Here is a 20500-nt window from a genome sequence, read left to right on the forward strand (position 1 = left end):
GGATGTTTCTGAGCTGCTGCTGCACACCTTGGGGTGGGGCAGCTGCTGTGTGCATCTGTCCAGCTGGCTGCCAGGCATGTCTATCATGGACGCTGTGCTGAGCAGCACGCTGTGGTTGGTTGAAATAGGTGTGGGCATCTTGTGTGCACATATATGCAGTCTGCTTCTGTGCACACCTTTGCATGTAGGTGCAGTATGCATGTTCGTGCTTGCGTCTCTCGGCAAAACTGTGTTGTGCAGGCTCCAGGCTGGTGAGCAGTTACAATGTGCGACCGACAAAATGGTTCATTTCTGTGGGCCTCTCTTTTGCATTGTTTAGTGGGCAGCTGCTGTGAATAGTTGCCGTATTTGCAAGGCCATCCCTGTGAGCAGCCATTTTGTAGCTTGATGCTGGATGCATTTGTACATTTGTCCCGGCCATTGCTGCACACAGTTCTGCTTTCTGGGGGTCGCTACTGTGTGTCAGTCAGGGAAAGGGAAATGGTTTGTGGAAAAGCCTGCCCAAGAGCTGGGATCATTGAATTAAACTAATGTCAGCTTGGGTTAAAAAGCCTGAGCTTTTAACTGAGCTTTGGGTGCTGTATAAACCAACAGAGCCAATTTCAAGCCAACTCTGGCCTTGGGAAATTCCTTTTTGTGATGCTTCTGGTTGATATTATTGTTCTTAGGGAGCTTATCTACTATCTTGCTGGGAAGGACAGTCCACTTTAATAAAGTGCCTAAAATATCGTAATAAACACAGAGCTTATATCAATAGCATCGGATTTCTCCATGTTGTATTTGTGTGTGGTTTAATTAGAGGGAAGGATCACAGGAGACGTTTGTGTCATAATGATTCTTTAAAGTGAAACCATAGATCAAAGTTCATAGCTGCCAAATATACAACTTTCAAACTAGGCTCAAGTGCTGCTATTAATCATGGCTGCTGGAGGATTTGATGACAAAGATTAAACTGCTGTAAAGGATACTGCTGTGCATCGGATTCTTGCAACTGTCATCAAATACTCTGCCAACCATTAACAGGCCAGGAAAGCTGTCCAGAATCCATTCCTGGTGCTCCACTGCTGCACTCACCTACTGTAAGCCTACGCGACAGTCAGCAGCATAGGAAAAGTAGCTGCAACCACAAACTCAGGGGTTCTCTGAGCATGAGGAAATCATCACATTGGAGTCCATTGGCTCAAAGCAAGCTTGCCAGAAGCACAGTCCATTGGAGCACGGTTGTGGCAAATTTAGACAGTATGTTCTGTTCCCAGTTCTTCACTTCACAAGCACAAGAAACACAGCAAGGACTATGAGTGTAGCTGCCTGATGCAATCTTACATGGATCACTTCATAAAGCTGGTGCAACACACTAGGGTTTCTCCAGTTGCCCTTCTATTGCAGATGCTTTGGACTACGGTTCTCATCAGCCCCGGAGAGCACAACCAATGGTCAGGCAGTTGCAGTCCATGACATCAGGGGTGCACCAGAAGGTGAAACCTACTGAAGAGAACCATTTAGTGTGCTTTGCCCCCTCTGTTGTGACTGTGTAGATTTCCTGATTACCACAGTCTACAAGAACTACCACAATAATAGTGTAAAACATGATATGTCCACGAATCTGTTTATTTGTACACCTCTTCCTCTTAAGTTGCTTTACCAAACCTGGGCAAAAATATTAACGTTTGAGAGGGAAATAAAGTAATAGGCCAATTTGTTGAACTCTTAGAGCGGACTCTCCCCACCCTGATGTCTCTTTTCCTATTGCATAGGCGAAAGCAACTTCAAGGAAACCTTCCATTTTCTGTGACCGTCAATAATACACACTATCCATCGCATACACTCGTGAAGCAGGGAATGGAGTGCTGCAGCATATGACACATAGTATATTAAGGACTTGGTGATACAGGGCAGACTCAGAACAGCTACCATGGGGGATAAAGGTAGTTAGTTTATTTTTACGCCTGCCTTTTGACCAAAAGGCCTTTTGGCCCCCAAGGTAGTGCACCGACGCACATATATAATGATTATGTCAGAAACCGTGATAAGCAATAAAAGACTTGAGGAAATATTGTCAGAGCAAAGTGATCTCTGAGGAAATTCGCTAGCTGCCTTCTATGAGACACATGATCATGTGTAGAAATAGGCATCAGGCCTATTTACCCAATGTGGGATACCTCTACTAGCTATTAATTTGTTAAATTATTTAGATATACCCCCCCAAAAAATGTCCAAAGCAGCATACTATAAAAGAATACAATTTGAAATCTACAGTCTAATATTATAACTCAGTAGTAGCAGACACAAAAAACTAAATGGAAAGATGTGTCATCAAAAGCCCAGAAGTTGTGTGCTGTATATTACACTAGGGACTACAAGATCTTGATTCAGCACTTTGGGAAATGGCTCACCTTGATATTGAGTACTTTGGAGGCTGGAAAAACTGGCTTGGGGGCCAAGGCCAATTGGGGGGGGGGGTGAAGTTTAATCATCACTTTCAGTATTTGGTGGGTTTTTTGCAGAAGTAAATGAAATTTGCAGGTCATCAGGTAGGTAGGATAAAGCCTACAAAATTACAAGCAAATAGGTCCAGGCTTTTTTTGTGCTGGCAATGTTTAAAGAAAAAAATTGAGATTAGATATAGAGGAACAATCTACCTGTATACCTTTATTTTTGGCAGACTTGTTTGAAATTTGCAGGCACATTCGCCCTGCCTGATGGGGGGGGTGTGAATCTTGCCAAATTTCAGGAGAGAGCAATATTTAGTGTAGGGTTTACGCCTTAGCCTTTTCTTCTCCTGAAGATATTCCACATGACAACAGAAGTTTAGGATAAGAGCTTTCCTTCTCCAGGTTGACGAGCCCCATCTGCCCCTCACTTCCCTCTACAGCATGTAAAGAAACCACCTTCTGGAGTGTTGGGCCCACTATTGGTCTCATCTGCTCAATCCATGGGAACCTATCCCAAGTCCCTAAGTCATTGAGAATTTGAGACCCATTGGCTACCCCCACCTGGTTTAGCCAGGTGAAGCAATAGCTGTGTTTTCAGGGGGTTTCCAAGGACCACACATATCATAGCAGATATTGCGAATGTGGTTGCCACCATGCCATTTTCTACCGCCTCAAGTGTGGTGCAATCATCCATTGCTTACGTTTGCCAATGAATCAATATATTCTGCAACATTTAAGTCAGGGGCAGCCAACATGGTGCCCTCCAGATGTTGAGGACAACTCCCATCACCATTGACCATGTTCTTGGCCTGATGTGAGCTGTGGTCTAAAACATCTGGAGAGCAGAGTCATATCTTTCCCTCCTTTTATTGGGCAGCAAGAACAGACCATATACTTGGGGGGGTGCAAAGCGGGGGAGAAGCCAAGTGGAACACGCATGCGAGTGTTAATTTTCTAGATCTGGCCGATAAACAGCTCTCATCCTATCGTCACATCTTTTGGAATGAGTTCAGGCATGTGGCAAAATAGCAAGGGTCTGTCAGGGGCTAGTTCAGCTCGGCAAGCCATTCATTCCTGTGTTCCAAAATAAAAACGTCGCTGGTTGGCTGCCTGCATTAGACTCTTCATGTGCTCAACATTTATCACAACCTTCACCTTCAAATGACAAGAGGGGACAGATAGCAACAAGTTTAAATTTAAGCACGTAAAAGAACTCCACATATATTTCTCGCTCTGCAAGCCTACCGACTGTGTGTCTACTGACATCCAAGTGGTACTTATTTCCTCATCTTTTACACCTGAGACAAGCGTTTTGAGGGAAATGGATCGTGATGAGACCTTTAATAATGCAGCCATTACATATTCTACAGCAACACTGGGGTTTTCCTGTCTTGTGTGACTGCAAACCCCCATCCCTCTGCAGCTTGCAGCTGGCTGCATTTATACCCTAATTTTAGTAGCATATTGAGACCGGATTATGAAAAAAAAACTTTCCCATGGTTTGCTACATGGTTTCTCTTTACACCAGAATTTTCCACTGCCCATGCCTAGAAGGCTGTAGAGTCAGACCATGATTTCCCTGTATAGAATTCCTGTTATGAGTTCCGATTGCCACCTCCGAAGGTAAGCTTGTACCAGGTGCTTAAGGTTTTCTTGTTTCGCGCTATGTTAAAGATAGCTAAGGAGGCGGGCAGTTCCCCTCCTGTATTACGTTTACCATATTAAAATGTTAACACCCTGCAGGGAGAAAGTGACAGGAAGATATATCACACTGAGAGTTCCTCAAGAAGAAATGTAACACACAGTCAAAATGCACGACATTTTTCTGAAGAGGATGGCTGTAGGTTTAGGGTTGTTGTTGGTTTTAAAGGATTTTTATTTTCAAAATTTAATAAAAAGTGTTTTTAGGTACACACTTTAATATCATTTCTGTGGCTTTAAAAAACAAAATACAGCTATATATAATTACAGATATACTGCATATTTGGCATTCATTATATTCCATGAAAAGCTGGACTTTGTGATCATACACCATTTACTATGTACAGCAGCAACTGCATTTTAAGAGAAAAGGTGTTTCAATTATAATACCATGGCTTTATTAATATATGAGGGGGGAAATGTTGCACAAAAGGCAGGATAATGGAAATCCAATAGAAATTACAAAGCAGATACTGTTATAATTGTGCATACATACCCAGGGGGTTCAGTTGTGCTGCATTTTTTTGCTACAAGACAGCATGACCTTGACCTTCATGGTCCATTTTGCCCCATCACTTCTTAGCATAGTTTCCTTTAAGGTGGCAGCATATAATTCATTTGCGTTAAAAAATTAAATATAGCATTATGTCCATTTAAGATTTCGTGTAACTTAAATATGTTTTCAATTATAGCAGGATTCCTTGTAACTGTGTTGGAATCACAGAATTGTAGAGCTGATCATCTAATCCAAGCCCCTGCAATGCAGGGATCTTATTTAATATATTTTTGTTATTTGAAACTTGACTGCCTTTGTAACAGCATTCATGCAACAAATAAAACAATTGTTCAGGATATCTGACAACCTTAGATTAGAAACGTGTAAGACACTGATATGAGACATCCAAACTCAAGGAGAATCTCATCCAGAATCCTAAATTCAAATTTTGCAATTCAGATACATGTTTAACATCATTTGCGGTGCTGTATTTGCTTCCACTTATTGGCACAACCATTTTTGTCATGCCAACACTTTTAAAACTATGATCCTGCATCTTCAGTAGGAAATCCTACTGAAACAAGAGTTTGCTGCTACAGTAAGAGGGTCCAGAACTATAAACCTAATGTGCTTTTATAACATTGTGCTTGCTGAGTGTTCACACAATATACTTCCAAGATTTACAGTTATGCAGGTTAGCCGAGTAGACTTCTAATGCATGAAACATAAACCTTCACAAGCAAGGTTGATATTATGGGTTTAAGGAACCATACAATATTGGCCAGGATCCAAAGAGCCGTGCATAGAACACTGTCCATATTTCCTGCCCTTCCCACTGTAGCCACTCACAGCCTTCAGAAAGCAAATCTTGGAAGCTGGTGGTCTCCCCAGAGTAGGGTCCAAAGTGGTGTGAAAAGATGCTGGTGAAAGGAAACTCTTGACACCAGCCCTATGCACCTGTGGAAACACTCCCTCTTCATTCACAAGGCTTTTTGGATCCCAACCTCTTATACCGGAATGTGGCTCAAGTTTAAAATTGGGCACTCAAATTCAAAATACCAGGTATAACAGATACAAGAACTTCTCAGAACTTATCTGACAAGAGCCGCTGCTTAAGTCTGAACAAATCCTACCTGCAATTGGAATAACCAGACACAATATTTCTGGACCTGAATACTTCTACTCTTGTTTCACTGCTCTGCAGATGTAAGATTACTAAAAGGGTAACGAACAGTTTCTTCTGCAGTTGCAGTTCTAGTATTCTACATAGCACAGCGGTATAGTTATTTTAATTGTGTCTCATTGATGTTTTTCTTCCTTTTAAGGTCTACGGGCAAAACAAATATTCAGAAAATGATCAGGAGAAAAAAATTATAATCAAGTGTTTGTTGGGATGGGGGCAGGGAAATACTAAAGTTTTGTGTATTGAAGGGGAACAACTGTTGCCTGTGGTAGTGCAAGCAGAAAATGTGTATGTTATAGGTTTCTTACCCCACAACTAGAAACATCATACTTGTAGGGTTTTGAAGAGGTTATAAGAAATGTACATTGCTGCTTCTGCACATTTACTGAAGCATGGCCATTTTTCCATTCTGACTGAAGCTCCTTGCATTACACCAGTTGCCAGTGTCACCACAAGATGTGGCAGAAGTCTGTCAACACACTGCAGGGCACTGCAGGGAAAGAAGAGGCTTCAGATGATCCAAACCTATGCAGTATGTTCTTCTGCTCTTGGGAACACACTCAAAACAAGCTAGCAATAAGGTTTATAGTGTGATATCATGCATGTCTACTCAGAGGTAAGCACCACTGTGCAGTGGAACTTCCTTGTAGAAAAGGGTGTACCATATAGGATTGCAGCCTTAGCTATATTGTGACAAAGGTGTGTGAGCAAATGATTTGTAGAACTACAGAAACAGAAAGGGTGATTTTCCACAGCACCCTACCCTGGAGTGGATAGTGGGAAATAGTAGCGATGCTTACTTGACGCCCCAGCAGGTAGATCATTGCTGCTTACCAGGAGGGAGGAGTAAGGCAGCAGGCAGGCCACTGGGCAAATGCATTGGTGGAGCCAATATGGTGTTCCTGCTGATACAAATTGCAGAGTGCCAACCTGCCTAGCACCTTGCCCCTCTGCTTCTCCTTCCTCTTAAGCAGCAGTGACCCACCTACCAGCTCAGGCAAGTGCCACGCTCCCTCTCCACCATTCTGCTACTGTTCCTAACACCATTCTTAAATAGAAAGCTTATGGAAATATGTAGAAGTCCTGCCTTGTCTTTTATATTTGCAAACATATATTTAATATTTTAAAATATAAAAATCTCTATCATCTTTATACTCTCTTCACATGGAGCAAGCCTCCTTTAAATTCATTCTGTACAGAAAAATAGGCCGTGTCGCCTGTTCCAATGCTTAATTTAGGTCGTTGTCTCTTCATAGTGCTCCTATGTGTTCGCAAAGCAATGGTGTGCCAATGAAAAGCCAGATACACCACAAAGATTGAGAAGGGAGATCATCCTGTCCCTTTATTTAGAAGATTTGACAGACTTCTGAACTAAGCCTAATGCAAGCCCACATATGTTTATTATCTCTCTTACAACAGAGAAGTAATGCGTGCATTGTGGCACCAGCACGTTGTGGTAAGAACGCTTTAAGGACAGCTGTTACAAAATGGTAGTTATATATATTTTAAAAGTGTTTTTTGTTTCATCTAAATCAGACCTGAGTGTTGTTTTGTTCTTTAAAGAGGGAAAGATGTGGGGGGAAAGAGTGCTGCAGGAAGCCCTTCTTAATTTGTTGCATATGGCCAAACGTGTTATAAAATGAAGTCTATTGCTACCAGGAAACTAAATGGGCTGCTCTGCAAACAAACTTGGCTTAACTCTGAACACGAGCACATATTTAAATATCTGCCGATAGGCAAGTCAAAAGATTAAGTCAAACTTCCCTTGATGACTTTTTTTTAAAGCATAAACACCTTACTAGGCACATTAATCACCTTAGCATAATCCCAAAAAGGAAATACATTGTAGAAACCAATGTACTTTTGTTTTAAAAAGGCTTTATCAAACCATATGTGCAGATACTTGAGATGATGACAGCGTTAAGCTTCCTAGGGTCCTGGAGTCAAAGAAATTCTGCTGCCCCCCGCTGCTAAGTAAGTGCACTCCTTCTACAGGGGGCAACATCTGCCGATCGGTCATGGTTCCACTTGGCGACGACCCCAAGAAACTTCCTTGGGAAGAAACGATTTTCTCAGGACTGGCAGCCAGTTTGGGGGATGTGGAGAAGTTGTATCCGTACAGAGCACAGGGGCTGTGCAGCCTGAAAGTGTTGTAGGAACTCTGGTGGGTTTGATTTGCAGCGAAGGCGTTGCCCGACGGCGAGGGCATGATATACTGCAGCTGCGGAGACATCCCTGAAATCTGCATCGATAAGCCTGTCTGAGGGCAGCCGAATGCATCGCCATCGCTGCCTGCCACGGGCATGTTCACGGTCGAACTGCCCGACACACCGACATAGGAGGGAGTCCTTGGGGTTGCAAAGGTCTCGCTGGATTGGTTTGTAAGCCTGTTGTAGGTTTCGGCCAGGGAAGTGCTGTATCTGTTAAGGGCTAGACCGGAACGGGCACAAGCTGTGTAGTCAGCTGGAGCGAGGCTGCAGAGCTGGCTAGTGTTGGGAGCAAGGTGGAAGGCAGGAGAAGAACAAGGGGACCCCGGGAGCAGGTGGGGGTGAGTGGTTGGTACTCCATTTCCGGTTCCCTGGAGCAAAGTAGAAGAGCCAGCGTTTCCTAGAAGAAAAAACATATCCAAGTATAAAATGGCATCCTAGGAAAAGAGAATTATTTATTACATACGTATTCGAACCTCATGGTGGCTTGAATAGGATTACACTCTTTTCTTTTGACAATACCCCTGTAAGGTAAGTTAGACTGATATAGATCTGTCGAAGTAACCCATCAAACTTCCTGGCTAAGGATGGATTTGAATCCAGATTTCCCCCCTTCAAATGGTACATCTACAGTACAACTATACTTTAGCACATAAGTATTAGTTACTTTCGTTGAAGACAACCCATCCCCTCCCCCTGCAGACCCACATATTTCTACAATGCAATTCTCAAAGAGCAATACTGAAGCTCCAAGCAAGATGACTGATAATAAGCAATGGAAGAAGGGTCCTGTTGGTTCATACCAATCTACTTCAGCATCTTCTTCTCACAGTGGCCAACCAGAGGTCTCTGGCAAGGCCACAAGGAGGACAATCTATGGGTCCCAGAAATTGGTATTTGGAGGCATAGTGCCTCTGACTTTTCTCAAAGATATGGTTAGCCTTATCCATCTCTAACTCCCTCCGAACGTCATCCAAGATGATGGCCATCGCTATGTATTGTAGGAGCATATTCCATAGTTTAAAAATGGGAAAAGTTCTGTGTGCCCCGAACCTTCCAGGATTCAGCATCTCTGGGTGGCTCAGGTACTATGAGAGGGGGAGAAAACCTCTCTGTTCATACATAATTTTATACACCGCTTTAAGTCCACTAAAGGCAAGGTGGCGAGTGGACTGCAGTAAGTTTCTGTTTAGAGGAAGCTTCCCCCCTAGGGGTAGCATGCATTTAAAAAATATATATACATATAGAAGAATCCATTAATCCAAATAGCAAATCCAGATTTTTAAAATTATTACTATTTAGGTACACCGCTTAGAAATTCTAATGATTAAGTGGTACACAAATGTCATCAATCAATCAATCCTGAGGCTGGAGTGTTTGTCAAGCAGGGTCACGGAGCTGCCCAACTCTTGCTAGTCACACCATTTCACACTGCTGCAACTATGATGCATTTATAGGGTTGGGTGGCTTTCATGGTGCTTCTCAGCATAATCACACACACACACACACACACACACACACACACACACACACACACATGTGATTGGACTGGGGGAAGCTTCCACTAAACAGAAACTGACTGCAGTCCACTGGCCACATTGCCTTTAGATTGGTATACAAGTCATTAGCAAGCTGTTGTCAGTCTCCTCCCCCTTGTGCAGTATGGCTGGCCAGTTTTGGAGCTCTGTGCTGACTCCAATCTGTAGCCACTCTGATATCTATTTTTAGTTCACACGTGTAATTCATACCAAGGTGTGTTTACATGGGTTCTGCTAGGTAACCTGCCCTTGAGCAAACTTTCCGAGTCTTCTGCCAGCCCAATCAGCTCAATTTTACCTGGCCTCAGCTGGTGAATTTCGAAGTTCAACACGGAGTGCCCATTCACAGGCGACACATTTATTGTTGCTAAGGACAGTACTTTTTAGGTGGATACTTCCTACGGCAGTGGCGGGTACTTTTTTGTTTTAATTTACTTTTTAAAAGCCTTAACTCCACTTGCATCTGTCCATGTCTGCCTTAGGCTACACTTTGTATCAGCTATGCAAAGTCACATGAAGCACTTAGAACTAATTACATGAACATGTTTTCCTCATTAATTTTGGAATCCGGATCAGTGCATCTCATAAGGAGGAGTCAAAGGTCCTTTCCCAAGTCCCAATGCCTGGGCAATTAGATTTTTTTTTCCTATTTCTTTTAAAGACCACAGGACACCGGTACACTCTCTAAAGGGGATGTCAAGCCAAGAAGATGGGGAAGTGTATCATATGGAAGAGTTTTCTTGGGCTCTCTTTCTAATGCTAAACACCTGCTAACACCAGCTTGTGTGGCCCTAAGCAAGAGGAGGAAATACAGAGAAGATTCTTTTTCACAAAGCCATACATAGCTAGTAGGAAACTTATTAAAATGGTATCTCTCTTCTAACTCTGCTCCTTTAGGTATTAAGGAGGGGTATTTATTTTACATCACCACAATCCCTGGCAATTAATATGGAATGAAAAACACCAAGCAAAGTCCTAAGGGACGTCTACATCAGTATCTCTATAATGCAGATTTCAGATCCAAAACTAACTTCCTATCAAAAAAATACTTCTGGCATACTCATTTTCCCCACATAGTTTTCACAAAATTGAATCACCCTGGAGTTTTTGCCTATGCTTATATTCTAGTGCAGGATTTTTTATGGAAATTCTGAAGCAAATGAATTTAGAAGAAGAAAATAACTTCTTGCCTTATTGTCTATTATTTCGCTGTTGTTGAATATAACTCTGAAATGACTTAGCATGGAAAGCAGAAGATTGGAGTTCTGGTTATGTTAAAGACTAGAGCATTGTCTTTAAAAGGTGTTGGGGGGGTTGTTACAGGGCTAAAGAGTATATGTATGTTTATATGTGTATGTATATATGTGGGTGTGTATACCACAAATTATCTTGGGATGCTCTGGGACTGACACACTATCAACAAAAATGTCTGGTGCCAAAACTGCTATCAACAAAAATGTCCAGCCAAAGTTATCATTTTTAAGTCACATTAATTTTGATGAGGAAAAAACTGAATGTATGCTAGGTTAATGCATGTAGGGTTGGGTGAATATGCCAATTTTGGTTTCTCTCTGTTTCACGTTTCCCCATCTTCAGTTTTTAACAGATTGTGGCTCTTTTATATAAAATAAAATCCACATGAATATTTATCAGCATTATAGTACTAATTCTGCCCAATAGTCACATTTTTGCCAGGCAACTTCCCTTAAAATATTGCATTCTGGTATGTTATTTCATAAACAGGTACATTTTTGTGGACACTTTACCCATGTATACACGTTTTTCTACACATTACTTGACTGGAGAACTCCACTGCAAAATTCATAGAAAGGCCTTTATAAGATTTGCAGTACATCAGTTTTTGCAGTTTACTGAAGACACATTTACTAAAGTTGAACTTTCAGCTCAGACCCGCTTTTTAAGTCAATGTGTAATATCTGAATTACGTAGCAATTCAGGCTTAGAATTGGCAAAGTTTCATAATTTGTTCCACTAGCCAGCAAGCTAAACAGGACATACCAAATTGAGAATGTTAAAACCAGAGTGAAATAATACTGACTCTGACACCTAATCATAAATGCAACAAAAAAATTAAAATATCAATCAGGAATTGTTTTGTTTGCATCTTGAGTCAACTGCTGGCAAAATAAAGGTAACCTTTTATCTTCCCCTTCTTGTGGGAGGTAAGTGGCTCAATATGACTAAAGGCTGACGCCCAGGACAAAAAAACTAACCCAAAGCACATGGAAAACTCCAGGCACGGTACAAGTTACCAGTGCAGTGAAGCAGTGCTCTGAGTGCTCCCAGATCAATTGTCAGCATTTGGTATGGACAGCAATTTTTCCTGCTCATCTCATCATGTTCTGAACATTAATCCAGAGATGCCTCTAATGAACTCTGAACATACCATTTGCTTAGGGCCAGTTTAGCTTTTTCACTGTTTTGTTTAACTGAAGAGGCTCTCAAAATATACAAATGGATATTAGAAATCCATGGTTAATTTATTTGTGTTTTTATTCTACCCTTCCATCTAAGAAAGCTCAGACTGGTAAATATGTCTCTGTCTCTCCCCCCCCCCCTGCTGCCGCCTTTTAGTTCTTACAAAAACCCTGAGGACAGTTGACAGAGGTTAGGGTAAAAGAGAGCGAGCAACTGGCCAGGTTCACCCCATAAGGAGAGGTTTGAACCTGCATCTCCCCAAGTTCAGCACTAGTCTAGCATCAAAAATTGGGTGAACCACATCTGTATATAACTGGTCCCAATTACAGTGGTACCTCAGGTTACATACACTTCAGGTTACATATGCTTCAGGTTACAGACTCTGCTAACCCAGAAATAGTACCTCAGGTTAAGGACTTTATCTCAGGATGAGAACAGAAATCGTGCAGCGGCGGTGCAGCGGCAGCAGGAGGCCCCATTAGCTAAAGTGGTGCTTTAGGTTAAGAACAGTTTCAGGTTTAAAACGGACCTCCAGAACAAATTAAGTACGTAACCAGAGGTACCACTGTACCTTTTTCCTTCTTTCTGTTTAGTTTCAGATTAAAAACTGCTTTTGGGCAGAGACCTGAATTATTTATTGTAGAGTACTAGTATACAAGTAAGTAATAGTATAGATCCTCCCCCCCCCCCGAAGCGTGAGGTGTTTAGCATTTTACAATGGAGCAACGAAGCCTGGGGTTAAGTTGCATATACCTGGCTTTCTTGTACCACCACAGCTGTAGCTGTAGCTCCAAGTATCAATTGAAGAGGCAACTGCAAGGCAGAGATGGAAGAAACCTGACATACTAGATCCATGGTGCAGGGCAGAGAGAGACTTCTTGCACCAGGTGTAAATAAGTCCACAAGGCTTCAGTGACTAGCATTCCGGGCTGTTTTGGATGACTTGCACCAACTTCCCCATGCCTGGCATCATATGCTGTCAGGCCCAGGAAAATTTGTTACTTGCGTGGCAAGTTTCCTCCCCCATGTGAAATGAAGACTCAGACACATTATTTAAGGTTAATGGGCATAAAAGGCCACAACTTTATTGATTACGGAATTGAAGGTATTGGCCTTAGGCATTGGCTTCTATCGACTACCCGGTATGGTGACCGGGAAGGGTTAAACACAAACCGCGGGAGTCCTGTTGAAGTACGCCAACTAGGATCCCACGGGTGTCACCGCTCGGGGGCGTGCCGGAGGCCCTACCTCTCTAGGCTTCGGACAAGGCCACGCCCCCCGGAGTCCTCTACCGGACTACCCCTTCTCCTTGGGGGAAGGTGATGGCGCTTCCTTCCCCCCCTCCATTTGCATAACAATTGCCCCATGCCAATGCCTAACCGCCAATACCGCGAAAGTTGTGACGTTTGCTACGAGGTAGGTGAAAAAAACCAAAAGGCAGGAAGTGCGCCAACTTGGAAAAATTCCTACCAGGCCCCTTGCGGCGACCAACCGGAGTCCATAGCAAGGTCAAATCTAGCTAAACCTAAGGGTGGGTGGGATGGGAAAACTGCTCAGCTGCTGTGCGAGGGGGAAAAGAGGGCGGTCCCTAGGCGTGCCTGGCCTTAAGTAGCCTAGGCCGTGTCTCCCCCGCCCGCCAATTGGCGGGCTGGGTTGCAGGCACGCCCGGGGATTCCCCCAACTCTCGCGGGGGCAAGGGAAGCCCCCGCGAATGTGGGAGGGCCTGCCCGCAACACCCTCTCCTCATCAGGCTCGGAAAGGGCTTTGCAAAAGAAGAATCAGGAGTGCAGCTGAAGTGCACTCCCAATTCTTCTTTTGCAACTGCAGCTTGAATTTTAAATCTCGTAATATCATATGTCAGGTGACTGACATGTGGATGAGGACACCCAACTGTCAATGTGGCCCATGAAGGGTTGGCCACTTCTGGTACCCTACCCCTGAAGTAGATGGGACACACTGCAAGTCATGCTGTTTCTGATTTTCGCCATAACTGTAGCCTTACATTTATTTGACTTGCAGCTAAGCTAGCCATGGATTGAGATGAGGTTACGTGCAAGAATGCAATTGGCATGGACCGTTTTTTGGGTGGCTTAAATAGCCGCTAAGGAAAAGCATGCAAACCTCAGAGATGTATGAGGTGGCCTGGAAAGAGAGAAGTTCTCTTCCTGCCACAGTCCAGAGAAAAGTCATCTCCTAGAAGGTACTATTTGCAGTTCAAGAAATGTTTTCACCAGCTGCCATGTACAGAATGTGACTGGTTGACTCTGGTTTGGCCCACATGTCAAGAGTGATGCACAAGCACATCAGCTAGTAAGCCCTGCAACATGGATTAATAATTTTGAAATTAAATTATAAGAGTACAAGCTATATTTATGCCCATAACAGTGAAAAGAGCACTGTTATTATATTTAGGCTGAAGTCCTATACACACTTGCCTAGGAGTAAACCCCATTACACTCTATGGAGTTTACTTCCGAGGATGCACAGAATTGTGTTGTTAATGAGAATCACAGATTTTTTTTCATGTATGAAATTGCTGAGTATTGTATTATTGTGCCATTGTGCGATTAAAGGTGGAATCTGTTCAAATCAATGCAAATTTTTCCAATGACCAAAATGGGAGGAAGACTGCACCCTCAGTGAGTAATCGTTAGCATTCTTCAGGTACCCAAGTGAGATTCATACCTTGTTTTGCGATCCCAGGTATATCTTCAAATGTAAGTGTCCTCAGTGAAGGTCTCCAGAATGCATAAGACTCTACTAAAGCTTCTAATCCCATCCTAAACAACATAACAAAATCATGAGTTAAATAATAATTTCTTATTATATTTCACAGTACTTTATTATTGCTCTCTGTCTCTGTCTCTCTCTCACACACACATCTAGTAGAAGGATTACATGAAAACAATCTGGTTCCAAGACAATATTTTCAACCAAACAGCAGCCAAGCTGTGGTTGTTTGGACCTCACAGCCATTTGCAATAAACTTGCTTGTGACCCGCAAAGAATATGCCAAAGACACATGATTTTGGCTTTCTTCCTTGTTGCTGCTGCTAAATCAAATATTTTAAAAGCTAAAAATACATTAAATTCTTCCCTAATGTTGTGTCTTTATGTAAGCACTTGTTGAAATTGCCAGAATGTCCATCTGCTATCTTTTGCATAGAGGCAAACAACAACAACAACAACAACAACAACAACAACAACAGTTTTCCCAACTCAATAGATCAACATACCGTATTTTTCGCACGATTGGACGCACCGGACCATAGGACGCACGTAGTTTTCAGGGGGGGAAATCAAGGAAAAAATATGATTCCCCCCCCCCAGCTCTGGGAGCAGTGGACAGGCTGCACGCAGCCTGTGCGCTACTCCAAGACCTTCTCCCTGCTTTTGCGGGAGGTGGCAGAATTCCCCCACCTCCCGCAAAAGCCCACAGGAGCCCCGCGTGACTCCTGCGGGCTTTTCGACCAGGAGGGAGAAGGGACTGAAACGGCCCGTCAGTCCCTTCTCCCTCCTTGGGGAAAAGCCCCCAAGAACCGCTCGCTCTTTAAAGGCTGTGCGGCTCCTGCGGGCTTTTCTAGGAGGTGGGGGAATTCCTAGAAAAGCCAGCAAAGCCGTGCAGCCCCTTTAAAGAGCGCACGGCTTTTGCCTGCTTTTGCGGGAGGTGGGGGAATTCCCCCATCTCCCGCAAAAGCCCGCAGGAGGGCGAAGGGACTGACTCCGCCAGTCAGTCCCTTCTCCCTCCTTGGGGAAAAGCCCCCAAGAGCCGCTCGCTCTTTAAAGGGTGCGCGGCTCCTGCGGGCTTTTCTAGGAGGTGGGGGAATTCCCCCACCTCCTAGAAAAGCCAGCAGAAGCCACGGAGCCCCTTTAAAGAGCGCCTGGCTTTTGCCTGCTTTTGCGGGAGGTGGGGGAATTCCCCCATCTCCCCCAAAAGCCCACAGGAGGGTTGGAGAGTAGCGGGAAGGCGTCGCACGCCTTCCCGCTGCCCCCCAATCTCTGGGGCTGGCGATGGGGGAAGCGCTTTTTTCCCCACCGCCAGCCTCAAACCCGGGTTGGAGAGTAGCGGGAAGGCATCGCTGCCTTCCCGCTGCCCCCCAATCTCTGGGGCTGGCGATGGGGGAAGCGCTGCTTTCCCCACCGCCAGCCTCCAACCCGGGTTGGAGAGTAGCGGGAAGGCATCGCTGCCTTCCCGCTGCCCCCCAATCTCTGGGGCTGGCGATGGGGGAAGCGCTGCTTTCCCCACCGCCAGCCTCCAACCCGGGTTGGAGAGTAGCGGGAAGGCATCGCTGCCTTCCCGCTGCCCCCCAATCTCTGGGGCTGGCGATGGGGGAAGCGCTGCTTTCCCCACCGCCAGCCTCCAACCCGGGTTGGAGAGTAGCGGGAAGGCATCGCTGCCTTCCCGCTGCCCCCCAATCTCTGGGGCTGGCAATGGGGGAAGCGCTGCTTTCCCCACCGCCAGCCTCCAACCCGGGTTGGAGAGTAGCGGGAAGGCATCGCTGCCTTCCCGCTGCCCCCCAATCTCTGGGGCTGGCGATGGGGGAAGCGCTGCTTTCCCCACCGCCAGCCTCAAACCCGGGTTGGAGAGTAGCGGGAAGGCGTTGCGCGCCTTCCTGCTGCCCCCCATCCTCTGGGGCTGGCGATGGGGGAAGCGCTGCTTTCCCCACCGCCAGCCTCAAAGAGCAGACTCTCCTGGCTTCAGCGGAAGCAACGCAAAGCCTCCGGAGCGCAGGCTTCGGAGGCTTTGCCTTGCTATCGCTGAAGCCAGGGAGCCTGCATTTGCTCCATAGGACGCACACACATTTCCCCTTCATTTTTGGAGGGGAAAAAGTGCGTCCTATAGAGCGAAAAATACGGTAGTCATAGAAAAGAATGGGACCTGGATCTCTTTTGAGAACTATGGACAGGCATGCTGAGAGTTCTCAGACACATTCTTTATAAATTTGATACAAACATTTTCTCTTGGCCAACATATGCTTCCCCAAACCCAAACATTTACAATTATTTAATAAATAAATTTATACCCTGCCTTTGAGGGAAACTTTCATTCCAAGTAGGCTCTCTTTGAAAACAGATTAATAATAATATAATAACCAATGTATTTAAAACCAGAAGCATAAAACCACAACACAAAACAACTACACCCAGCAATAAATAGCCTTTTTAACAGTGCAATCCATAAAACTATAAAATCATAAAAAGAGCAAAATCAGAATAACCACAGCCCAATTAAAATACTTACCATTATTAAAAGGAGTAGTAATTAAATAATTTTTAAAGCCCACTTAAAAGCCTGCACAGATGGCACATGTGAGTTAAGTATACAAGTTTTAAACTATTTTTGAATTTTATAGAGCTGGGGGAAGTCCAGAAAGTGGCAACCAAAATGATAAATGGTTATTTGGAGCACATTTCCTATGAGAAGAAGTTAAAGGATTTTTAGTCTGATATAAAGATGATGGCAGGACAGGCATGATAGAGGTTTAGAGAATTATGAGTGATGTGATAACAGACATATTGTTCAATTTCTCTAATACACCTGCAGCTTGGGGCTCTCTCAGTTAAACTGATTGGCAGTAGACATTGGACAGCCAAGACAAAACACAACACTTCTTCATACAATGCACAATTAATGTATGGGATTTGCTTTCTTTGGAAAGTTAAATCAAGATGGGAATTGCATTTCAGCACAGCAGTTGAAAGCAGTCCAATGATGCTGCTTCTCTAAGGTTTTGTTGCCAGAAACATTGAATAAATTTTGCAGGAAAGAGTTACAGAAGTATTAGCTAAATGTGGATTTAAAAAATAGTCTGCTCCCGCCCCGTGCTAATGGAGGCTTTTCATTTGTAGTTAAAGCAGAGATAAAAGCCCACCTCCTGGAGGAGCATAGCCAAGGTGATAATTTATACAAGATGCTTTCAATCATTTTCACATTTTACCGCCATTCCAATTTATATTACCAAATGGCCAATTTTCTTTAACTAAAGCAATTGTATTTTTCTCCTGAAGTACTTAAGAAAGAGTAATGTTCATATCCCCCAAGTAAAGATTTTTGTAGGATCATTTTCTATGACCTATGTGAAGAATCTAAGCTATTCTCAAGAATATAAATTCTAACTCTGGAAGTGTTCAACAGGAAGAGAGAGCTTTTAAAGCACAAAGCCATTGTTTCTCTTACAAAACAATTTATTTTAAAGCCAGCATTTGCTTTGGGTTAGCAAAAATGTGATACAAAAATGATTCAAATTTGCATTGTAGATTTTATGTTCCAAATCTCATAAAATCTCATGAAAGCAATGCAACAAAAGCACATGCCAAAAAAACTAATGCACACAGCACTCTCTCCAGTCATAAGCAAGGCATTATCCCAAAGGAAGTGCAAAGTATTCGGTGAAACTTCTCTAAAGCATTTAAAACAGTCTAGCCCCATCATCAACGGCAAGAGTTCTGTAAATTGCAAGGTGTTTCAAAGCTCACCTGTTGCGTCCAGAATCTCTAAATCCTTTGGCAAATGGATTCCTATCAATCTTGAGTCGGGTAATCTGTAAGGGCAACAGAATATGCTGATGATGAAGGTCCAGAGATATAAACAAGTACATCTTAGAAGCCACTCTGTTAATACTGAATGTCTGCTGCATTGCTAAATCACAACTATATTTCAAAGCACTAAGATGCCATTAAATAATTTGAAACAGGGGTTCCCACAGTGTGGCCCATAGGACCATCAAGGGTCCATGGCATATCTGCATTAAATACTCATATTGTTATTTAATTGTATTTGTATTGACTCTTGTATTTTTATAATATATTTTTACATTACAATTTGCATTCTATGAAATGCTAGTTGTAGTACAATAAAATGCAAGATAAGAAATAAAAGAAGCAGCAAAAAAACCCCCAACAATTAAAACAATACCATGACTAGTACGGCATGTTATAATTGCTACAACAGGCAGAAAAAATCATCAAGTGATCTGCCAAGAACATCAGTAATTCTGAAGTGGTCTGGGAGGGGGAAATGGTTTGGGACCTACTAGCTTAATAGACATTAGATGGTTTTCTTTCTCACCTAGTGTCAAGACAGAGGTTCCTTCTTCCCCAGCCATTTGCTTGTAATTAAATGAAAATCCAGTAAATCAGGAGCATTAAAAAGGAAGGAGAGCAAAAGTTACCTGTTGGTTCTGGTATGCCGTGACAGTTGTGAAAACAGTTTCAGGAAAGGAGAATGCCTTCACTCCTTCTCCGGAAGGAATGGGTTTGACTGGGGAGAGGTCATCCCCACAGTCCTTCCGAATGACATGGACACGTGGCTGATATTTGTGCATAGAATGGAGGATAATCTACACCAAAAAGAAAGAGAGAAAGAATGGGTTTTGCAAGAAAAGACTCCCTGTTTCTTCTATGCCAGTATTTTAAACACTTCCTGTTTTGTTCTATCTGAGGACTAACTAAAGGCAATGTAACACATCTCAAAACTGGTCTTATACCTGATATTCGTCAGCTACTCTTGGAGCCTTTTTCGGCAAAAGAGCAAGGGGGAAATGCTTTAAAGAAATAAATAAGCAACCTCAAAATTAGCCTGGCTTCAGTTCAACAAAGTGCCCATGAGAGATAGTTTTGTAACCATGTTACCAGAGGCTAAAGGGGAACTTATGTGGCCAGATTGCAGATGGATTCCCTCCAGATCTGTCCAAAGCCTTTAAAAAGTACTCTGGAACTTTCTGTTTCTTGAATCATGAAGAAATATGAAAACTCAACCGCTGAATACGCCCAACATATAAATAGTTACAAAGAATATTAGTTACGTTTTGTTTTTCATGTATTGCATGTACACAATATTTTAATTTTTCTATTTAAATCCTTACTATGGTTATTATTGAAATATGTAGCATGGATATATTTACAGAAGGACAGCCAAACACTGGCCATGGACAGAGCAATCCTATACTGCAATTATACCAACTAGCAAGGGGCAACGGGGATACACCATCACTATGTAGGCCCAACAGCTGCTGTATCCAATATGAGCTCAGCCCAGAAGGGGAATGGGAAACATGATAGAAACATTTTAAAAGGCCTCAAAAATGCCAGTCACACCCCGGTGTCCTTGGCAACTCCACCAATGGCTGCCAGTTCCCAGGATGGGGCAGAGATAACACCCGCCAACTGCACAGAAATGAAAGGAACCGAGCCAACCCACCACGACTGGCCCCCAAACCACCACAGCATAGAAGCAAGTGCACAGCTTTCCCTACAGGAAAAAGATTCAAGTCCCCAAACACAACACTTGCCATGAGCTCAGGACTCTCTGCCCCCTTTCTTGTGATGCAGGGTTTTGAGAGAGCTAAAGAATGAATACTGCAAAGGCAGAGAGACACTGAGATGCAATCACAAGTGGCCAAGACCAACATCCATCAATCTAATAAATTGTATGCTCCTTTTATCCCATTATCCCTGCCAAGATATCTGGTAGATTTACCAAATGTTAAAATGAGGATAGCCTT

The 20500-nt window shown here is 43.4% G+C and overlaps 1 protein-coding gene across 1 annotated transcript in view; it reads right to left on the reverse strand.

The window, feature by feature from the left end:
* Positions 1-4277: 4277 nt before the first annotated feature.
* The window catches only part of TBX18 (T-box transcription factor 18), a 37384-nt gene continuing 21161 nt past the window's right edge, over positions 4278-20500 (reverse strand). Inside the window, exons 5-8 of the mRNA XM_053381393.1 lie at positions 19169-19336; positions 18474-18538; positions 14682-14776; positions 4278-8419 (exon numbers count right to left, since the gene is read on the reverse strand). Of these exons, the coding sequence (XP_053237368.1) occupies positions 7695-8419; positions 14682-14776; positions 18474-18538; positions 19169-19336 (1053 nt within the window). The 3' untranslated portion in view covers positions 4278-7694. The remainder of the gene's footprint in view (positions 8420-14681; positions 14777-18473; positions 18539-19168; positions 19337-20500) is intronic.

Source organism: Podarcis raffonei, chromosome 3, assembly GCF_027172205.1.
Source record: "Podarcis raffonei isolate rPodRaf1 chromosome 3, rPodRaf1.pri, whole genome shotgun sequence".
NCBI classification, from domain to species: Eukaryota; Metazoa; Chordata; class Lepidosauria; order Squamata; family Lacertidae; genus Podarcis; species Podarcis raffonei.